Genomic DNA, 22,696 nt, shown 5'->3' with positions numbered 1-22,696 from the left:
CACAACAAAAACTTTCTTTTGATGGGCTCTGAAGAGGACTCTTGTAGAGTCACAAAACTGCTGGTGGGAGAGTTAAAATAGGTAGATCTTGTCTCCCAGTTACATTAAGTTGTTCTCATGCTGCTCATCTTTCTCAGTCTAATACCAAAAATCACAGAATGCCCAGGAACTGCACAAAATAAATATGCCACTGGAAAAACACTGAACATACATCAGCATTGAAGTGTTTTTCCAGAGTAGTTAACTACCAAATTACTCTTCGCTTGTTGCCCGCTCTTTTTTCCTAATGCTGTACTATTTTCACTACGCTCTCCTTAGGGAGGCAACTATGGGATTCCTGCATCTCTGACCTAAACTATTTCCTGTTCTCAGAATAAGAACAGATGTATTTTTTATTACTATTTAGCAAAGATAAACTAATACTTCTTAAACAGAAATGTTCCCAACATTTATCAAAAACAACAGCAACAAAAAACTCCCTCAACATACACTTCTATCCTGATATGCACACACAGACACAGACACACAGACACACACACACGCACACACACAAAATGCCTCTCAATCTCAGGAAGTATTACTTGAATTCTTTTAAGGGCTTTAATTACACACTGCTCAAAGACACAGATGTTTGCCTTTGTATTACTTTCCAATGAAATTATGAGTTTAATAGTTTGTGCCAGAATTCCAGGTTTGACCTGGAATTCTGTTCCAGATGTCAGTATGGCAACTGACTGGCCAGAATCCAAGAATAATCTGCCTGAAGTTCTTTAAGCAAAAATTCCTCTCTGCTCACCACTGTTTCATTCAAATCTCCAAAATATATATTAAAAACAGGTTTTAGTTCTCTTTAACTGCTAATTGAAGGGCTGAGCAGCCATTTCTTTAAAAGATTAAGCTTCCAAATTAACATTCACAGGCATAAGACCTCAACTCCAACTTCAAGTTTACAGAACCTAGTAACTGTTCTAAAAGGAAGTTTGGGGGGGGTTTGGTTGTTTTGGGAAATTTTCTTTGGTTTTTATAAACCACATCAGAATAACATTAAATATTCTCACCCTATTGCATATTTATACCTCAGCCAGTGAGGAAAGTTACCTGCTATATGGACTACATGGGCAAATAATTAACTTCAGTACAATGTAATGTGGCAGTACAGAATTCAATGTAGGATGAAAAAAAAAACTTGCCTGAAAAGCTAATTAGATACCTTGGAAATCAGTCTGCGTTCCAAGCTCCACTTGTGTTTGTACCCAAACTAACTAGGGTAAGAATCTGTGGTACAAAAAGCAACCAGTTACTCTTATACAGAAAACAGAGCACCTCCTAATCCAGCTTGCTTTTCAAAATCATGGTAAGAACCACTGCAATTTGCAAAAAGAAAACACTATGAGAAGACCCTCATAGGAGGAGGTCAGTCTTCCCATTTATTCCTCATTTTTTACTGATATACTTGGAATTTCAAGACCTATGTGCCAATGAGACTTTATCTGTGGACAGAAGCTAAGCAGGAAACGTCATTGTTACAACTTCTATAAATAAACTTTGACTAAATCTTAGACCATCTCCTCTTCATAGCCTATCAGAGCAAACCCATGAGGAATATTCTTTCCCGACTATCAACATAACCTAATCAATGACAATTTTAATGTTTAACAACTTTTTTACAAAAATAGTTGCTCAACATTTTTTTTCTATTGACAGTTTTTAGCAACCTGTAACCTATCTGACAGTTCTGCAACAACTCGGAATGAACACAGTACAGTCACCATATGGCTTTGACAGCAGCTTGTTTGGAAGATATATAGTAAAAAAATGTTATTATTAGTAACTTGGGGGAAGTGGTTTGGTGGTTTTATTTGGTTGGTTTTGTTTGCTTGGTTGTTTTTTTCTTAATTTAAACTGAGGGAAAGTAAATTCTTATATATCCTGGTGTTTATATTCATGACTTTATACAAAAGGGGTAAAAAACTAAAGTGCATGGAAAGGTTCACTGAAGAGTGTAAAGGAAGTCCCATATTTGTAAGGCTGCTTAAGTACTATTAACTTAAAAAAAATCATACTAGTCTCATTTTCAGTTAAAAAATGCCTATCCTACCTTTGAGTGTTTCATGGTTGTATCAGTACAACAGACAGGAAATATTCCCAGGCACTGCAACTTCATTCTCTACATTGCTTTTGGCCTGTGCCAGCCAGCACTCTTCCAAAGAGCACTGAGGCACAGTTCACAGTGGAAATGCAGCAGACAGCATTCCCAACAGACAATCTGGGTGCAACCCAGGTACCTAAAAGTACAAGAGTTGTTAGGATAGATGCAGGCCAGTTGGCAGACAAAACTGCTGGCTTAACAGCTATCTAATAGGTACTTAAGTGTTCTGCTCCACTGATGATCTTTCTTTGATCTTTGCTAATGCCTGTCTTATATGAAAACTCAGCAGCAGTGAGTGGTGGAATGATCTGAAAAGCTAAAAAGCCGAAGATCACTGAAGAAACAGAACCTGAAGCAACCCCCTTATACATAAGTGTTAATCATATCCTGCATTTTAATTAATGCAATTATAAGAACATTACAAAGAAATATTAACATGCTTATTATACATTAACAATGCTCTGTACCTTTTAAAAGTTTAATTCAGTACTTTTCTTTATGTAGTTAAAATCCTATTAATTCTACTTAATGAATTACTGTCTTCCCAGCTGGAAATGGTTCTGGTAATACAAAAATAGTATCTCTTAGGCACTAAGTTTTATTGATATTTTACACACACACAGAGACAGTGCAAAAAAATTAATTTTCCTCCACACAACCCTATTAACTTTTTTTTTGTTTGGGATTTTTTTTTACTTGCTCTTTTAACATTCTTTACCAAAACAAATTTCTTCATCATGGTAGCATGACTTACATTTGACTATTACATCATTCCAAGGGAAGACTACACAAAAAAGATAAATCCACAAAAGGTTACAAACCACAAGTATCTCAAAAATTCCTCAAACAGAAAATAACTAGACACTGGGCAAGTATTAGAAGGAAGTATCACGTGTCTGATCTGGTCTTATTCTTCCTTACTCTACTGGAGACAGTATATCAGGCTAGACAGACCTTTGTTCTGATAAAGCAGTCATACCTACATCTTTTTAAGTCAGCAAATTAGCTTAATCATTTTAAACTTTGTTGTTACTGTTAGAACAGAATTACTGTTATTTTGTAACACTCATGGCCTAACAACTTAACTGCAAGTTACTGAAGGAACAGTTAAGAATCCTGGTTAACAACTATATTACTAGATTAAATATGAGTAATAAGGGTATCATGCATGAAAATCATACTGTCACATCATCCTTACACCATTCTGGAACTAAGTTATCTGCTAGGAAATATCCTTAACTGCAGCAAGTTTAGAAAAACACCTGCTGGTAGCCTTGTAAGTTGAACAAGTTGGAAAGTTTCTGATAACAATGTGTTTGTAAAATTCGGTGTTTATTAAAATAGTTCAAACACATTGCCATCATTGGAAACCTTACTGCATAGGGCCTACATGTAACACCCTGTTATCTGGATGCACAAGGGTTGCAAATCCAATCGCCCTAGTACACAACTGGTTAGACACAACTACACATCATGGAATTCATGACTCTTGAAACTATCTTTGTTTCTGAGAATCAGCTTCCAGTATGGGCTCCCACTTTCTATAAACACTGCAATGAGAGCCTTCTTTGTCTAAATGATGCACGGCATCTACACTCCCAAAGTCTACTGGCTCCCTCAGCTACAGACACTTTGAGCACTAGAAAGAAAACAAAAGATTACACCCTTGAAATCAGATAAAAAACAGTAATAAGGTAGAAGTCCTGATAGTCTCAAGAAAAGGAGCAGTCTGCTTGGTAAAACTTCTTTGGAGAAGGTCAGATATGAGCAAAACCAGTTACAGTTCTCATTTTACAGCTGAAAAACTGCAGAAATTTGCTCACCACATGCTGGCTCTCCCATGACAGCATCACTTCCACCAAGTGGGTGACACTGAATGGCATTGTTCACCTATACAACTGGAAGCAGCAATGGGAGCTCTTTCTAACCCATTTTCATATACTACAGCTTCCATTTTTTATTTCACTTTTTGAAGAGGAGTGTAAATACTTAATGGAAATGCTCTATCCTTAATTTTGGCAACCAAAAAGTAAACAGGAATACAGTCTCCTTTTCCCTGCTTGCATCCTGGGGATAAAAAAGGAAGAGGTTTACCTTGGTCCCACATAGCTTCTACTTTAGGTTCTCCTCCAGCAATTGCTTCTATCATTCTTTAGAGACTTCCTAAATGGCAGTATAAGCATGGTATTGACATGATTTATCTCACTTTTATTGCTCAGTGTTAATGGGATTTAGATGGCGCGTGTGGGTTTTTTTGTGGCACACTGGGATCTGTATCAGCACAATACATTATATTATTAATACATCTCAATCTGCTCAACTCCTTATCAAATTCTTTAGGAAAATATTTTACAGCTGCTTTAGTAGGCAATATATATAGCCAGCTGATCATCTCAATTTGCAGACTTCATTCAGTCTAGCTCATACATATAAAGCTATCTTAAATTCAAAGTTCTCCTGAACACACACACACACACACACCTAAAGGATAAACAAATTGGTCTGTTGTATAAATTCACTGCACAGAAATCTTGTTTTAACATTTTTCCCCTCATACTGTTAGAATACATCCAGAATCTCCATTTATTACATAATTTCATTTTTATCTCTATATAGTAACAGCCACAATGCACTATTATACTTCTAAATCTTTATATATTGAGTGATGATCTCTGATCTCTCCCCTTTACCCCTTTGGCTTCCAGTTAACAACTTATGAGCTGGGGATAGCATGAGGCTGAACTTCAAAATAATCTCATTAACACCATTTATTTTCTTTAGTCATACTTTCAATCTTTATAACTTCCTGGCAAATAAGTTTAATGACTCGATTACACTTCATATGAAAAATATTTCTGTTAAAATCAGGTATCTGTTAACTGTGTATGCCCTACTTCTTGCATAGAAAAAAAAAAAGTCAGTGATATGAGGAAGGTACAGCAGTACTTACAAGAAGCTATCACAACTTGAAAGGCTTCTATCATTTTGCTCTCCTCCTCTGCTGTGACTGACTACCAAATTCACCCCTATGTATTTTTTTCCTTTGTCTTCTTAGAAAACACCAGAGCAATTAGGCAAGAAAGTAATCAAAGCAGCTCCTGAGTTTGGGAGTATGGGTGCTTTAGGGCTTCCTGTTCAGATTTACTTTTAACAGTTGGACAGGACTGCAGAAAACAGAACCTCTGAATAAAAGCTGACCTAAACCAAAGATAAGTCTCAGAAAAAAGGTACTCAAGAGTTAGTGGCAAAGATGCACTGAATGCTCTTGTGAAAATTCCATTATTAAAGGTACAAATATCAAACACTAATAAAATTTCCTACCTTTTTAAATGCAAAATTAAAGTAACATGGAAAAGATAACCTGAAAGCCAGCAAAAAAATCCATGCATGGAACTAGCTATTTGATGCTTCTATCATTAATCATCTAGCCTTTCTGCAAATGTGATTGTTGTTCTTGATTCCTAATAAGACAGGCACAAAAGGATTCTGCTTAGCCACCCAGTAGTTGTTGACACCAAGTAAGTTCCTAAACCCAATTCATCTACCTTTGAACTGAAAGTATAGCATGATGCTTTCAAAGACAGCAGGGAGATACATGTACATCAATAGTAAAGTCAGAAGAGCTCTTTATCAAGCTCCTCCACAAATTCTTGACTAAATAAACAGACTACTCCCTGTGTCAAAGCCAGTCCATTTTGAAAAACCTGCCAAATACAGGCACCACAGTATACAGGGTGCCATCTGTAACAATTCTAATGGCTTCCAGGGGGAAGGGGGGTGGGGGAAAAGTCAAGACAAAATTTCAGCTATATTGTCAAGCTTGTAGATACTCCATGTTCCCTGTTCCTTTAGATCAACATTTGACAGAAAAACACCCCACCTACCAAACACATACACACATCCTTCTGCAAGCCAGGGTCTTAAGTGGAATTTGTTCACTAAGATTAAAAACTAAAACCACTCCCTCCTGATCAAGTCCCTCTACTTTCATCCCTTAAGGAACTGCAAACACTACACACCAGATATGAATATAGACAATGCCTCTCCCCACCTTGAAAATACAGAGCCACTGTCCTGAACCAGATTATTAAACAGAAGCTGGTTTTGCCCCAACTTTGTAAACCTGGTAGTTAAAAGGAGCTTAAACTCACACCAATTCTTCAGTAAAGCAAATCAGCCTTGAGCCAAAAGAATGAAGAGCCAAAACATGCAGACAACTAACTCTGCCACAAAAATACATGTACTGCCCACATCCACACAAACAGGTACACATGTACACATTGATTTCAAAATAAAAATACTGCTTAACTTTTTCCATCCTCATTATTGTTATATAATGTTTGGACAATAATTTGCAAACAAACTCATTCTGTAATACAACTAGACACTATATACATGTACAATAATGTACAGTAAATGTACTTATATGAAAAGAGAGGCGTAACAATACATGAATAGACTGCACACATACCAAAAACCTAAAGGTAGAACTACCAAGTCTCGGAAAGTACTCAATTCTCCATTTTTAGAAAGTATGTTCCACAGTCTTAACTATGTGCTTTGTTAAAAGCAAAGCTAAGAGAAGCAATGATACATTTCAAGGTCTAGATTTGGTTCTTTAGCCACAAACTACATAATTTAACAACTGACATTCCAGAAGAAAAAATATTGTCAGTAACAGTTTGTTCACCTAAACCTTGAAGAGTGATTTTGAAAGACTGCATTGCCCATATCCACAATTATGAGAAGCACACAACACACAGAATGGCTACTGAATTAGGCAGATATGATTGCCATTTTTCTATTCTCAGTTTCAACGTTATTTTTCTGTAAGACAATCAATGTGACATAATTTACCTACATGCAACCCACAGCCAGATTTTCCACAAGATTCCTCCTCAATTTATTTTAAGACACTTATGTAGCAGCACAGTATTAATGCTCTATCAGAGACGTACATAAATGAGTAGGGAAACAGATACTCATCCAAAACGTTAGAAGACAGCACTAGAATTTTATTGAAACCATAATTGTGCTAATTTTGAATACCTGACACTGGAATAATTCTCACAGTTGCTTGACAATTTATGCATTATTAATGAAATACGTCAGCAGTTCAGTATGCTTCATTTATATGAGATTTTCCTAAAGGCTGCATTTATGCTTTCTTTACCAGATGTCTTTTCATGAAGGAGGCACCACTTACTAACTCATTGATGGGCACCTACAACAACTCTGAAAAATAACTACCAAATCCAACATGTATGGCAGTATCACACCCATGCATACCTCCTGCGAATGAAGCAAGAGAAGTCACTTAAGATTAAAAAGCATGAGAATCCCTTCAGAAAGCAGTTTGCTGCTTTAGCCTTACAGTCCCACCGCCCAAATGGCAACAGTTTTCACATAAGACAGACCTTCATTTTATATCAACAGTATTCTTATTTTTGCCAGGTGGCATAGATTCTAAGATCTAAGAATGGTTTTAGGTAGGCTGGATAGAAATGAGGACAACAGAAGAAAACTACTTATGAAATGTATACATATAATTTCACTAAACTGGCAGACAAAACTATACACTTTATTAGTGATGTCTTTCAGTCCTAACAAGAACATCTATGTCAACTGTGACAATGCTGCTTCTCTTATCTTTCTGCTAGAATGTGATTTTATTTAGAATATAAAAACAACAAAAAGCCATCTTACCTTTTTCTTCATCTATTCGAAAAACTCCTATACCAGATCCATCTCTGATGGAATATTTAATCTCCCCATCTCGTCCTGCATCTTCATCATAAGCAGATACTGCGATTACTGAGGAGCCAACAGGGGCATCTTCTTTTATAAAGCCTTTATCTGCGAATATAGAAAACCGTGGAGTGTGCAAGTTTTCATTCACATCAACTATCTCGACCTCAATGTAACACGTAGAGGACAATGAAATGGGTTTTCCTTTGTCCTTCGCCCGCACAGTCAAGTTATAGAATTGTTTCTTTTCATAATCCAGTCTTTCTACAATACGTATTGCTCCACTTAGCTTGTCAACATCAAAGGTGCCATCTCCACTGTCCAAAAGACTGTATCGTATTTGACTTGACTGGCCTAGATCAGGATCATAGGCTTCTAGCCATGTAATAATAGTTCCCTCAGGAAGATCTTCTCGAATTCTCACATGATAATTTGAAGGAATAAACTTAGGAGGATTGTCATTAACATCTTCTACAGACACTTTCAAGATAACTGTTGAAAATAATTGAGGTTCTTCTGTAGGCTGGTCCCTAGCCTCTATTTTCAAAAAATAGACATGCTGTTCTTCACGATCCAAAATCCCTACAACTTTCACAATTCCTGTCACAGCATTAATAGTAAACTTGTCTGTATCCGTAAGAAGAGAATATTTCACTTCTCCATTAACCCCCAAATCTTTATCAGTAGCTTCAATTTGAATTATTTCACTGTTTGGCTCTTTGTTTTCACTCACTTCAATAAAATAGCTGTCCTGCAGGAACTCCGGTGGGTTGTCATTAGCATCCAAAATTTTTATATCTAAAAGGTGCCAGGCAGATTTCTGTGGTATTCCAAGATCATAGACAGTAATATTTAGAGTGTATTTATCTTTTACTTCTCGGTCAAGTGGGGATAAAATTTTCAGTACTCCTCTTTCCATATCAACAATGAAGCTACTATCTTCATTACCTCCAGAAATAACATACACTAGCTTTCCATTGAAGCCAGTATCAAGATCAGTAGCATTCATAAGCATTATTCTGGAACCCACAGGTTGGTCTTCTCTTATCTCGATGCTAGTGGGGAGAGTACTTTTAAATTGAGGTGCATGAAGATTCACAGAGTGAGTGTCAAAGAAAACATCCTCAATTTCTCCACGACTGTGCAATTTATTTGCTTGTAAGAGTTTCTCTGCAAGCATTTTGGCAACACCAGTTTCTTCACATTGCAAATTGACGGGTTTGCGAGTAGTGGCTACAGTTATGTTGATATACAATGGGTTTGCAAAATTTTCTCCATCTGTGGCTGTAATTCTCAAACTGTGAAAAGATACTTTAGCACCCAGGCCATCTATTAATGACTGTTTGAGTGAAAGTACTCCAGAATTTGGATTTAGGCTAAATAAATCCAGTTCATTTCCAGATTCAATTTGGTATCTCACCAACTGGAGCTCATCAGCATCAATAGCAGATACAGTTGTTATTTGTTCTCCAACACCAAGATCTCTGGGGATTGTTCCCTCACAATTTATTTTCTCAAATAAAGGTATATTGTCATTCAGGTTATTTAAAATAATAGTAACAGGAACTTCAACTTCTCGACGATATGGTACACCCCAATCAGAAGCTCGAATCCTTAAATTGTAAACCCTTGGCATCAATTCATAATCCAAGTCTTCTGAGGTACTAATAATCCCACTGAAATGGTTAATCACAAATGGCAATGGATTTAGGTTTGCGATGCTGTAGGTCACATACCCATTTTCCCCTTCATCAGGGTCTTTTGCACTTACTCTCATGACACTTGTACCTACTGGTACATTCTCATCAAAAGAAGCTTTATAGGATGTCTGAGTAAATTCAGGAGGATTGCTGTTCATGCCTAGTACCTTAATTAATACTTTTGCAGACGCTCTTCTGTCACTTGTCGCAACTTCAAGTTCAAAATGGGATGCATATTGTGCTTTTATGGGTTCTGCAGTGGTAATAAGACCAGTGTGGGCATTTAAATTAAATTTTAGTTTGCCCGGTGTATTTTTAAAAATGTATGTTAAGTGTGGGTAACTAGGCAGAGCTTTCACCATTATCACAGGTGTATTTGGAGGGGCAAATTCACTTATTTCAGCTCTGTATATCTCTTTTTCAAATCTGACAGGACCAGACTTGAACTGCGGTGATGTTACATGAACAACTTTTACAGAAGAAAACTGTGGGGGATTTCCTTTATCTTTAGCTTGAAGGGTAAGGTTGTATCCAAAAGGGTGGCTCTCCCAGTCGATGTGACCAATGGCTTTTATTCTGTATTCTTTACCTCCTGGAACAGACCTCACTGTTTTGAACTGTTGAAGTGGATCACCTGCAACAATATTTAATGATGCTATTTCTCCATTAGAACCCTGATCATTGTCCTCTACAGTTACAATTGCAAAAGTTGGGTCTTTGTCCGATTCCGATGGAGTCAACGTAACAACTGTGATAATGGGGGCATATTCATTTGCTTGCTCTACATAAACAGTGAGTTTTGCCATACTGCTTATGCCACTGCTACCATACAGCTTCAGCCCACGGTCCACTGCAAGAATTTCCATCTCATAATGCTTAGTGTCTGAGTAGTCAAGTCTACCAGTTAGAACCACCACTCCACTAGTTGGATGTATAGCAAACACATCTGTTCTTTCTTTAAAGCTATAGTAAAACTCTCCATTTGTTCCTATATCTGCATCTGTTGCACTGACTCTGGCAATACTGGTCCTTACTGCTGTGTTTTCAGGCAAAGAAACACTATAAGATGTTGGAGAAAACAAAGGGCGCAAGTCATTTGTATCCAGTACCTGTATCCTGACCTTCGTGCGTGTTTCAGCATTTGAGTATTTTTCAACTGCTTTAACAGTCAGTGTGTAATGGTCTTTTACCTCTCTGTTAAGGATAGCTGTGTTTCCTCCCTTGGTCCGTATTCTCAAAAAACAAAAGTTGCCAAGAACGTATTCTTCAGCTTTGAACAAGTTCTCACTGTCACCAGAAATAATTTTGTATCTTAGGTCCCATAATGGATTTGTAACGTAAATGCCCATTTTCACTGGATGCCCAACATAAGTCTTGGCTGCAGAATTCTCATAGACAGTGGCATTATACTCTGCTTGTGTAAATTGCATTGGTGAAGCATGATGTGGCCTTTGATTTCCTTCACAGTTTCCAAAATGCTGCACTAGCAGCACCAGCAGCAACAGCATAGTCAAGTATCTTCCCATGGCAGCAATTACAAAGAAACCCTGCAACAAGAGAGAGATGTGTTAAGACTTTTATGACAGCTCAAATATTCTCAAATAACCCTAACATTTAGTTTAGAATTCATGTTGAAAGAAAACTACAAGATACACCTCTAGGTTATATCCATTTTTGCACAAAGTTTCAACAAGATTTACAGTAAAAGCAGATAAAATTCCCAGAAAATGTGAAGAATTCACAAGACCAAAAGTCTAGGAGCTACTACCATGACACAGGAGAACATACAAAGTTAGCTTCAAATTATCAACTCCAAGAAGTAACAGAAGAAATATGCCAGTGCTGTCTGCTATGCAAGCAAACTAGATCTGAACTTATCTGGAGCAATGAATGTTCACTCCAATCTTCTACTTCATATGTGACATTGTCTGATAAAAAAAATTCTTCTCCCTTGTTTCACTTATACTGTAAAGTGACTGATATGAAATACTGTGGAAGTAAACTGCAGGAGTTTGTTTCAAATTACCATGAACTTTTAAAAGTATCCTATGAGCACCTCTGTTCTGATAGTTACAAAAATCATAAACAAAGAATAATTCTGTATGTATTGTACCCTCTCCAACTCTGAGTATCCATAAGAGAATAATGCATATCACAAAGAAACATTTCTATCAAACATCATTAATTTATGAAACCAATAAGAAATACGTTATATTATTTCCCTCTCAGAACGGATGTGAAACAAATTAGCATCAAGAGCTATGAGAACAGGGATCCATCATAATAACTGGAGGAACTATTAAGATGTTTCTCAAACACTCCTGAAATGACAGGGTAAGAGCCTGGAACATCAAGGCAGGCATGGAACACACCCTCACTGGCTTTCCCATTTGAAAAAGTCAGTATGTCATTTCCAATGCCTAAAATCCAGACAAGACTGCAGTAGGAAGAAAGGCAAAAACTTCAGGAATAAGACCTTTGGGATGACCTTTTTCATTAGAGTTTACAGTAACAGTCCTTCCTCCCCAAAATCTCATAGGATAACAAACTGAGGCTTCAGAATGCTTCCTCAATAAGACCAAGCTTTCAACAAAATTTTAGTGGATAAGTTTCTTTCTTTCCAACAAACAGAAAGAAATCTAGCTTTGACTTGACTGCTTCAATTAAGTACTGTCCGTTCTTCCAGTTTTCCCTATTTATCCTAAATATTTTTCCCTTATCTCTCCTTTAGCATCTTTTTCCCTGGCCAGTCTGTTATATAGCTCATACTAATTCCTAACTGTACTCTTTAATTCTTCCCAACTTTTTCTCCTACATTTCAGCCTAGTCTGTACTCACTCTTTGGCTGTCAGCATCTCCTCAGTGCCTATCCTAACACTAGTTCTGTTCATCAAAATTCAGAAGGTATCACATTATAAGGCCCCTTCTTCCACTCACATTTTCTCTTATAGTTGTTTTTCTCTGCCCTAATTCCTATCAACTAAGGTAGATACATGAAAGATTGCACTGGCTGAAATTCCATGCTTCTGCCCACTTGAAAGCATTAGAGCACATTAATCTACTGTGTCAATAGTTCACTCCAAAAAAACTCAGAAGAAGGAATTCATTTTACAACCATTAGTGAGTAAATAATTGTAAGAAGAATTTAAGACTTATGAGCACACAAGCTATAGGAATACTGAAAAGCAGTAATGAAAACTTAGCTAGTACCCTTTTGGAAGTTAAAAAAAAAAGCAAGCATGTATGCCTTCCAAATCTAGCAATGAAGCTACACAAAGCTATAACCACAGCAAACAATAAAAATGAACAAGCAAACAATAAAAAGTGTATGAGCTTTTAAAAGTAAGTCACTAGCTGGAACCACAGCTGACAAGGTTTTAATGCTGAATGAAGGAAAGGCTGGTAAGGCAAATCAGCTTGAGGTTGAAACAGCTGCTATTTCAATAAGTTAACAGTATCATTCCTTCCCTATGTACTCTTCTTCCCAGGCTGTGATTCGTCCTGGGAATAAGCAGACACATGGGTCTCCATGGCTTGAACCCCCTAACATGCTGCCAAGTAAATTAACATTTTCTTTAAAAACAAAAAACACAACCAAAAATACAAACCCACAAAACACTACAGACCACCAAGCAACAAACCAAACAAGCCTTCCCCCCAGCAAAACAAAACAAACCAACTAAGCAAACAAAAAACAAAGCAAAAAAACCCCAAACCTATAATAAATAATATCAATATTTCTAAAACTCTGAACAATTTCAGATGCCATTAGACTGTCATAAAAGCCACATTAAGAAATTATTATATCTTTTTAAACTATTCAATAGAAACAGGTTCTTTTATTCCATCTTGCTGGAATCTTGAAAGCTATTAAAAAATAATCAAAAACTTACTTAATGATCTGATATAATACTGATATGATCAGATCTTTTCCTCTTTTCTGCCTCAGTTATACTAGAACTATTCTTTTTTTTCTTTTTTACTTCAAGTCCAAAACCTAGTTCCAGCTCTGATTTATGGCACCCCATAACTCACTGTCTACACATACCTTAGGCAACAGGCTGTCTGAAATAGTCTATTACATAAAACATTGTACGTCACTGTATCTTTTATCATCTGCTCCTCAGGCCCATTAGACACAGTGCACACCATACTATGATGCATTAGACTGTGTTAAGATATCCAAACTCCTCATTAAAATTCAAAGTTGAACACATGTAGGTTTTACTATTACTGTAAATACTCTTCTGTGCCATACCTTAAGCACATTTTCTTCCTTTTCTGTAATAACTTCAAGTGGAGCCTGCTTAGAACTGGCAATGGGCAGACTATTACACATGCTGATGCAACTACCAGTAAGAGAAACAAGCAGCAACTTCTGAGGTTTGCTAAGTCACAAGAGTTTAAGAGTTAACCACCTTAGACAAAAGCAAGTTAGTAATTTCACAGAATCATAGAACAGTTAGGGTTGGCCAGGATCTTAAGATCGTCTAATTCCACCCCCCCCTTCCATGAGCAGGGATGTCTCACACCAGACCATGTCACCCAAGGCCCTGTCCAACCTGGCCTTGAACACTACCAGGGATGTAGCATTTGCCACTCCTTTGGGCAACTTGTACCAGGGCCTCAACACCTTCACAGTAAAGAACTTCTTCCTTATATTTAACCTGAACTTCTCCTGTTTAAGTTTCAACCCATTACTCCTTGTCTTATCAATACTTTTTCCATCTTGTCATAATTTACAGAGCTACTGGAAACAAAAACATAAACAACCAAAAAAAAAAGTTGCCCAGGATTTTCCAAAAATCAACATAATATAATCTTGATAAATACTTGAAGTATTAAACAATGCCAGTAGTAAAGACAGTTAACTACTAAGGGAAAGTATGAAAGTGTTAAGATAAAGTGATAATGTGTTAGATATAAACTCAGCTCATTATAGTGAGCCAGAATGACTCAGAATTTCAGGAACATTTTAGCCAAAGGCTACACTTCCAACTCCTAAATTTTTTACTATCTTTGGAATAGGACCAGTTCAGGATTTTCTGCATCCATTTTCAACACACAAGGCAACTGCTTGCTTAGCAAAACATCACAGCCCTAGGTTTACAAGAAGTGCACACCACATTTACTCTGAAAAGCTCCTTTTAAGTACACTTTGATTTCCTATTTGGAAATTATTATTCAGATAATTTTTATTTATATGCATATTAAATGATGGAATACGCAAGACAGTTTTACTACTTTGTTACAACATTAACAGAATTATGAACACATTGACATAATTTGTATGTGGAGGGAAAATCTAACAGAACTTAGAAATAAGAACTATCTTGACATTCAAAGTTTACAAAGCAAAATTTTGGAGCTATCAGACCTCAATCTGATAACTTACAAATGAAGATGACCTCGGTAAGATAGCAGTAATGTAAAAGACTGTCTCTCTTAGTAGTATGTTTACAGTGCCTAGGCTTTAAAAGTTTGAGACTTGAAAGTTTCAAGCATAGACAATTTAGTACATAGCTATCTCAATGGCAAACAAGCCAACAAAAAAACTCAGCCAAACAAGCTTATCTTTTATATAACATATCTAGAGAGAGCAAATTTACTCCCCCAGGAATCAGAGGTAGAAAAAGAACCTGTATCAGGCCACATAGCCCAGGCTGTGATGAGTCTTAGTCCCACTGCTATCCCTTTTCTACACACAAGATCTGGTAGTTAAATCCAGAAGGACGTGCTGCAAGACTAAGCTACATCATTGACATTAACAGAATAAGACTCTGTAATCATGGCCTGTTACGCAGCTCTAGGGACATATCAGACTATTTTGAGCATTGAAAGAGGTTCTTTAATGCTGTTTCTACTGAAAGGTAGAAACCATTTCTAATGCTGTCTACTGACAGGTGCTTGTCTAGTGAAATCTTTAACAAACGTACTAGGGGTTTCACCCCATATGGGCACCAGCTTCTTTGACTTGTAATGTTGAGTTCTCAAGACTAAAATGCCTCCACCAATCAAAACATCACCTATTTACTTTAAAAGTCAGTTTTGCTCAGCATACACTATTGATGCCATTTGACACAAATGCACCGTGAAGAGTTATTACTGCAGTAACTGAACTGTCATACCAGGGTTCCTATTGTAGAAGGCTACAAGAGATCATGGGGCTTTGTGGGCTGTACTAACTGTAGTTACACATACTCTCTCAATTATTGAAGAGCAATTATTTATGCAGTCTGACTGGGAAAAAAATAAAAAGGTTTAGCTGTTTCAGGATGCCAAAGTTTCCAAACAAAAACCTTAACAGTGTCATTTGCTTTCCCAGGAGGGAGGGAGTACATCAAACTATTTTGGTATTTAAAACATTAACACATGATGAAAGTGTACCACAACATTACTTCAGTAAAGCTGGTAAGTTACTAAACAAAATTGTACATTGTCATAGATATTAAGGTAACAGTTTCAACTTGTGACTAAAGCCTAGTAAATTTCATGCTTGTGTTCTCCACATTATGCATTAATCTCATGACATACATTTGATTTATGCTTTCGAGACCTTTGCTAATAAGGCAAAATGCAGCCGCTGTACTCAACCAGCATACAAAGATTCTGAATCCAGAGTGAAACAAAGTATCACACAGAGAAGTTCTACTATTTATCTGTGTGACAGTTACTGACTGACATACCTCATATTGAGCTCAACAGTTGTGCAAAGAAAAGCAGAACTGCAATCTATCTTAGGAAAGAATTTCACTGAATTTTGGCATGGCACCTTAAAGTTTGTGAAGACAAAAACAGTAGTTTCACTGAGCTTGAACTCGGCTTTAAACTTAAAAACAAAAACAATAAACCCCCCCACAATAAAATTAAATATTTGAGGGTTTAAGAGAATTCTGTATTAGGCTACTTGCACTGACAGCAGTGATAACTTAGACATGCAAAGTTCTTTCACATACTTAATTATAAAAGCCAGATTACCCTACTACAGGGGCAACTGCTAAAGCTCACCTTCCAGACTTCTAAAAGTGAGACTTTAGGATCCCAAAGAGAACAAACTCAAAAAAAATAAATAACTTTTAGCGCTCAAGCAAAGCATTTTACTCACTAAACAGCTGAATATTTCAACAGTTTGACAAGTAAATAAGAAATACTCATCTACTGCACAGCATTCTTCCACAGAAAAACAGCAGAGGTGGTAAAAAAATACTGGTAATATTTCCCATACAACTGCTTATTAACAACTTGCATGCAAGTATTTAAAGCTCAAGAAAACCTGACATAATTTTTAAAGTTATTAATGCGTTTCCCCTTCCCCCACCCCGAAAAAAAAAAAAAAAGCAAGTTTACAACAGGGGGGATAATCTCAGCAGTAAGACACACCGCCGCTCACTGACACCAGGAGGTTGAAAAGCGCACCTTTCAAACAAAGCTTTGTTTTCTTTCAACTACCGTGAAGAGAGAGAAAGCAAGCAAACACGGGAGCCGGCTGATGCGCCCAGCCGGGATCTCCCGGAGAGCCGGAGCCAAAGGCGGACACTGCCTTTCATATTTCGGAGGAACGCGGCTAGGAACGCAACGAGGGACATGAAGTTATAGTGCAGACAAAGGAAGAAAGTCACCCCAACACACTTTCTCGCCGCGAATGGCCCATGCCAGTGTGCCACGGAATTAAGCTTGCAACGGCCCATCAGCCGCATCCGAGACACCTTGCCTCCAGGGTGAAAAAAATCACAGCCACCCCTCTTCCTCGACGCAACTCAGGAGCAACCTGCCGGCTCTCGGGAAAGCGTGGCCAACATTCCAGCCCCGCCGGCTGCCGCCAGCCACGAGGGAAGGAACGGCGGGTCTGCCGGGCGCCAGGGCCCGCGACGCCCGGCAGCCACCCGGGCCCGGCGCCGTGGGCAGGCGAGGGCAAGGGAGGCGGGCGCCGCTCCGCAGCCCCTTCCGCCGGCCGCCGCAGCACGAGGCGTATGGACGGCCAGCGCCTGCGGGAAGCCTTGCCTCAGAGACGAAACTTCCCAAGGGAGCTCAAGCCACCTCCTCGTGGCGCCAACAAAACTTCCCAACAACTCGCCCAGCTGTCCTGTCCCGTCCACTCCTGCTGTGCCGTACCTCACCGCACCTCTCTGCTTCTCACTGCCTACAGGACGAGGATACGGGACGGGGCCAGCCCCGCACGGTACCAGCCGCGCCTCTCCCCCTTTCTTCCTGGGCCGCCTGCGAACCTCGCCGCTGCCTCTCCGCCCCCTCGGCCGCGGCGCCCCCCGCCGCTGTATTCCTCCGCGGCACTGGATAGTCGCCCCTCCGGAACTCGTTTCTGCGGCGCTCCGGAGAGCGAACACTCCCGCACTCCACCCTGCTTCTCTGCACAGGCCAGGCCCGGCCGAAGGAGTATGGAATGTGGAGAGCGGGAAGCGGGGGAAGAGTGAATCACAGCGCAAGCTGCTCTTCCCAGTGGCCCGGTGCCCACGGGAAACCCCTCATCTCCGCCGCGCTTGCCCCGTTTCAGCCCGGCCGGGACGGCAGGGTTCCGGTCCGGGGACGCGGCGGCTTCGCGTGTGGTAAAGTTCTCCCTCGGAGAGGCTACTCAGAAACTTTAAGAAAGCTACTGCCAGGGAACATCTTACGGGAATGGCGAGGGAGACCGTCAGAGCCCGCCGGAGCAGCCGGTCTTTGATTGTGGGGTTTGCTGTCCAAGGACTGCCGGGTACCCGGAACGAGCCCAGCAGCCGCCAGTAGCTCCGGTGGCAGCGAGGACAGCCCTTCGGCGGCCGCAGCGCCTCGGCAGCCGTTCCCCCGTGCGGCGGGTTTGGCCTCACGCCTCCTAGCTGCTGGCTCGCGGCCGTGCGGAGGGAGGTCTCTCAGTAGCGGCCAAAATTGACTGACGGCTACCGCGACCCCGCACCGCCGACTTAAGGAGTAGCGCCGTGTCACGCATCGGGAAAAGCGGCGGCGAGGGGAATGTGCGGAGGGCTGGGGGCAGCCGGGGGAGCGCGGCAGCCCACCCACGTCCAGGGGAGGTGGTACAGGCTGCCTCAGGCGTGAAAGTAGTGCTGAAGGATGCCTGTCAGCCCGCCAGCCTTACGTTAAAGATTAATACTCCGAAACAATTCTCGGAGGATTCCCCACTCATTAATAAAGTGATCACGCCTAATAACGATCAGACGCTTGCCTGGGGAATCCCGACGGAGCGGGCTCCCTGTGAAGCCGGGCTGCTGGCGGGAGAAGCCAGCGGGGGCGCATTTACCGCGCATTAGCCTCGCCACGTCTTTTATTAGCCACATAAATAAATAAAGCCAGCTGCATCCTCCCAAATAAAAAGCCTCGCACGCCCGTGGCTGCAGATCAGAAGCAGCCTACCCCTTAAGAAAGCGCCGGCTTTAAAGGCGCAACAGCCCTCGGCCAGGCGATTCTGGGGCCGCCCAAGCAGTCCCCCTCCGTCCCTGCTCCCCCTACCCGGGTCCGGTCACCGACTTCTCCGCGGCAGCGACGGAGGCCGCAGTTCCGCGGCTGCCGGGCAGGGGGCGCCGCGCCACAGCGTACGGGCAGTCGGGCACAGCGCCGGCAACCAGCCCTGGCTCGGCAGAGAAGCGGAGCCGGTAGCCCGCGGCACCGAGCCCGGCTCTGGCTGCAGGCGGCTGGATCGGGCAACCTGCGTGCCGCTCTCTCGGTGAAGGTGGTGATGGAGCGGGCTGTGCCCTCAGCCCCAGGTATGCAGAGCTTTGGATAAAGTCGGTATATATATATATATATATCTATAGAAGCCTACAGAAACATACACTACACAGTTATAAACTAGGGGTTGGAAGCGAAGACCTCAGTATTTTCAATAGCGCAACAAATCAGAGCACCAAAACTCTCACGGGAATCATCTCTCTAAGCACACTGCTGATAATAAACTCATTAAACAAAGAACTCACCAGGCCAGCTGGACTCGGCGCTCTTCTCCCAAAGTCCGCTTCAGCTCAGTTCATCTCCGCACGCTTCCTACCACCCCTTTCTTTTTTGTCCGCTTGAGAAAAAGCGAGCAATGCTCAGGTGCCCACACACCTCTAGAGCCCGAACCCCGCAGCTCCGGAGCTCAGCGCGGCCCCCGGCCCCATCGCCACAGCGCGGCATGTCGGCTGCGACCCATCCGCTGCTCGAAACTTGAACGAAGGTGGGAAGGAAAAATAGACAGGGATGGGAAAAAAAAGGGGGGGGGGGGGGGGGGAGGAGGGAGAAAGGGCGAAAGAGGAAAGAAAACAAAAAAAAGGGGGGGGGGGGGAAATGAAGGCGAAAAGCAGAGAGAGATGCAACTTTCTTAAGACATGTCCAGGCAAAGAACGGCCAGAGTTGAAGAGTTGCAGCAGCGGAGAGAGTGAGTGGGTAAGCTGCGCCGGATCGCTGATCCCCTCCCTCTTCCTAGATTCCCCCGCCTCTCTCCCTCCCTTCTTCCCTCCCTCTTTCTCTCAGTCTTCTTTCTCACTCTGTCCGTCCCCCTCGGACCCTGCTCCCGGCAGCACCACCCCCTTCCTCCTCACCGCTGCAGCGGAGCGCGGCGGCAGCAGCAGCGCGCACCACTGCACCGCCCTGGCTGTGCGCGGAGCCCCTGGCGCGCACCTGGGCCGCGGTCGGCTGCCCCCCCACAGGTGAGGCGAGGCCCCGTTCCGCCTTCGGTCCCCTTCCACGGCGACTCTCCGCGGCCGCCTCCGGTTTGCGGCCCCGCTCGCTCCACCGGCGCCACTCGGTACGGCGAGACGCCGCTTCCCCTGCCGCACAGCTCCTCCTCGGCGGGGCACAGTCGCTAAAATAACCGGGTGACTCCAAGTGGGCTGAGTACGGCAATCCGCGCTCTCTCCCCGCTGCGTTAGCGTGTTAAGACTGGAACAGATCTCTCCCTCTCCTCTGCTGTCCTTTTCGGGTTTCCTGTTTTTTTTTTTCTTTTCTTTCTTTCTTTTGCTTTTTTTTTTTCCTTCTTTCTCTCCTCTTTCCTCTTTTTTTCGTTTTTTTTTTTCTTTTCCCCTTTTATTTCCTTTTTTTCTATTTTTTCTTTTAATTTTCCCTTTTTTCTTCTCCTTTTCTCCTCCCTCTCCTTCATTTTCTTTTTTCTTCCTTACCTTTTTCTTTTCGTCCAGGGAATATAGGGGAGCTATATCTTTAAAGGCACAACAAAGGGTTTCTACCCCCAACTCCCCACCCAGAAAAAAAAAAAAAAGCAAAGTGGCAGCTCCTTCTCAAAAATAGTAAATCATAACCAAGGAAGGCATATTTAAACTGTGGCTCTTTATTCAAAGTAACCCCCAACAAATCGCTCCTCCTTGACAAAGACCAGGAGAGTTGTCACAGCTAAATGATCAGGGGTCAGCTAAAAGCAAGGCTGGGTAGGTCCTGAATGTGGGGGTTACAAAATTTTGGGGAAGCTACAGAAGTAATTTTAAAAGTTATTTATTTGAGAGAAATAGTGTAACACTAATTTTGTAAATCACTCTCAGATTCCCACAAGGTAAGGTATTAATTTGTAACACAATTTATATCTAAGGACCTTAAAGTCAGTGCCTTCCTCCAGAAGTCAATTTGACTTCTGAAGACATTGAATCATTATTTCCTATAAGATACACCACTAAATCTATCAACCATATGAGCGTGCAGTTTTCTCTGTTAAGAAGAGCAGATACAAACTGCAGTATATAGATACTAAGTACATTTCCAAACAGTGCGTACAAGCCAATTCAGACTGGGAATGATCACTTTGAATGAACCTGTATGGAAAGTTTAATGTCAAAATTCGCTGGCCTCATATATTTCCACAACAGACACAGCTGATTGATTAACTTAGCATCTCACAGTTACTTTTTGAAGACACTAAATGGAATTATACTAAGTCCTTATCCAAGTGCCACTGGGCCAAATGATCTTTCCTTCTGTGAACACAGCTTCAAAGTGGTCTTTGTAAAGTAAACCACATTGAAAAGAGCATTACAGAAAAGAGCTAAAATGGGAACACTTTAAAGGCATTATAGTTAAAGGCTATAAACAAGTGTAAACCACAGTTCTACTCAATACAGTTGCAAATATTTCATAATTTTGGAGTATATAATTTGCTACCTTTCAGCTTCAAGGCCATATTGTGGTTGATTGTTAAGTAACTAAAGGCCAGAGCAGCAGATTGCTTAAACCTTTGTCTAAACTTTAATTCTCAATGCTTGGAGAAGTGCCGCGGTGGTCAATTGCAATAACCTCATGCAAGGGTGGGAGCATCTCGCAAAAGTAGCTGATAAAGATAACAAAAAAAATCAGGGCTTTCTGGATTTCCTTCAATACACATGCTGTGCTGACAGCAACTACTTTAGATGAAGAAAAAAGGGATATGCCATCACTTTCCAGTGGTGGGTAATGGTGCTTAGAGCTTCAGATAAATTGTTGGAGCCAAGATGTCCAGCCAAGTGTATTCATAAGTCTTGTTGGTATATATAGTTTTACCTTCTAAAACAGGTTTCTAACGTCATGAATAATATTGACAAAGTTATTCAGATAGTTACTGAATATGCCATGTTTATTTAATTTCTTCTCTGTCCTCTGATTTTTATTCTTGGACATAGTGTCAATAAAGCTATTAAAATAATTGTTGACTGTCACATTTAAAGATTAATCTTCCCAGGACATCTTTTTGATATGTTATCCTAAAGAAAAATAATGTGTTGCATTTTAACCTATAGGTAAAGTACACAAGAGAATACTTGAAATCACACTTCAGTGCCTAGGGCACCATGCACTTCTCTGAAAGACTTCCAGTCTTAGAACCGTTGTAGCAAAATGTGTTTGATGCTCCTTGTCATCTACTGATATGTCCTGGTCCTTATAAAACTGCCTAAGCTGAAACAAGTTTTGGCTCAGCTGTAACTAAAAAAAGTAGTTCTCTGGATTAGACAGTTTAGTTTTGAGAGAAACATGGATCCTTCAAGTTTGGAATTATTTCCCAAAAACTGAAATAGAAATCTGGTATCAGACTACCAGCAAGCATTTATATTAGAGAATTTTTGTCATAAAATAATAAGACAACCAGAAATTATATTCCTACATAATCACAATCATAATTTACCTGTGAGGCATTATGTCT

At 40.7% G+C, this 22,696-nt stretch overlaps 1 protein-coding gene across 1 annotated transcript in view; it reads right to left on the bottom strand.

Moving 5' to 3' along the window:
- The window catches only part of FAT1 (FAT atypical cadherin 1), a 110,190-nt gene extending 90,641 nt beyond the window's left edge, over positions 1-19,549 (bottom strand). Inside the window, exons 1-2 of the mRNA XM_034065048.1 lie at positions 19,518-19,549; positions 7,856-11,144 (exon numbers count right to left, since the gene is read on the bottom strand). Of these exons, the coding sequence (XP_033920939.1) occupies positions 7,856-11,123 (3,268 nt within the window). The 5' untranslated portion in view covers positions 11,124-11,144; positions 19,518-19,549. The remainder of the gene's footprint in view (positions 1-7,855; positions 11,145-19,517) is intronic.
- Between the last annotated feature and the right edge of the window lie 3,147 nt (positions 19,550-22,696).

Source organism: Melopsittacus undulatus, chromosome 7 (genome assembly GCF_012275295.1).
Source record: "Melopsittacus undulatus isolate bMelUnd1 chromosome 7, bMelUnd1.mat.Z, whole genome shotgun sequence".
Taxonomy (NCBI): Eukaryota; Metazoa; Chordata; class Aves; order Psittaciformes; family Psittaculidae; genus Melopsittacus; species Melopsittacus undulatus.
This window is presented reverse-complemented; position numbering and strand designations above follow the sequence as displayed.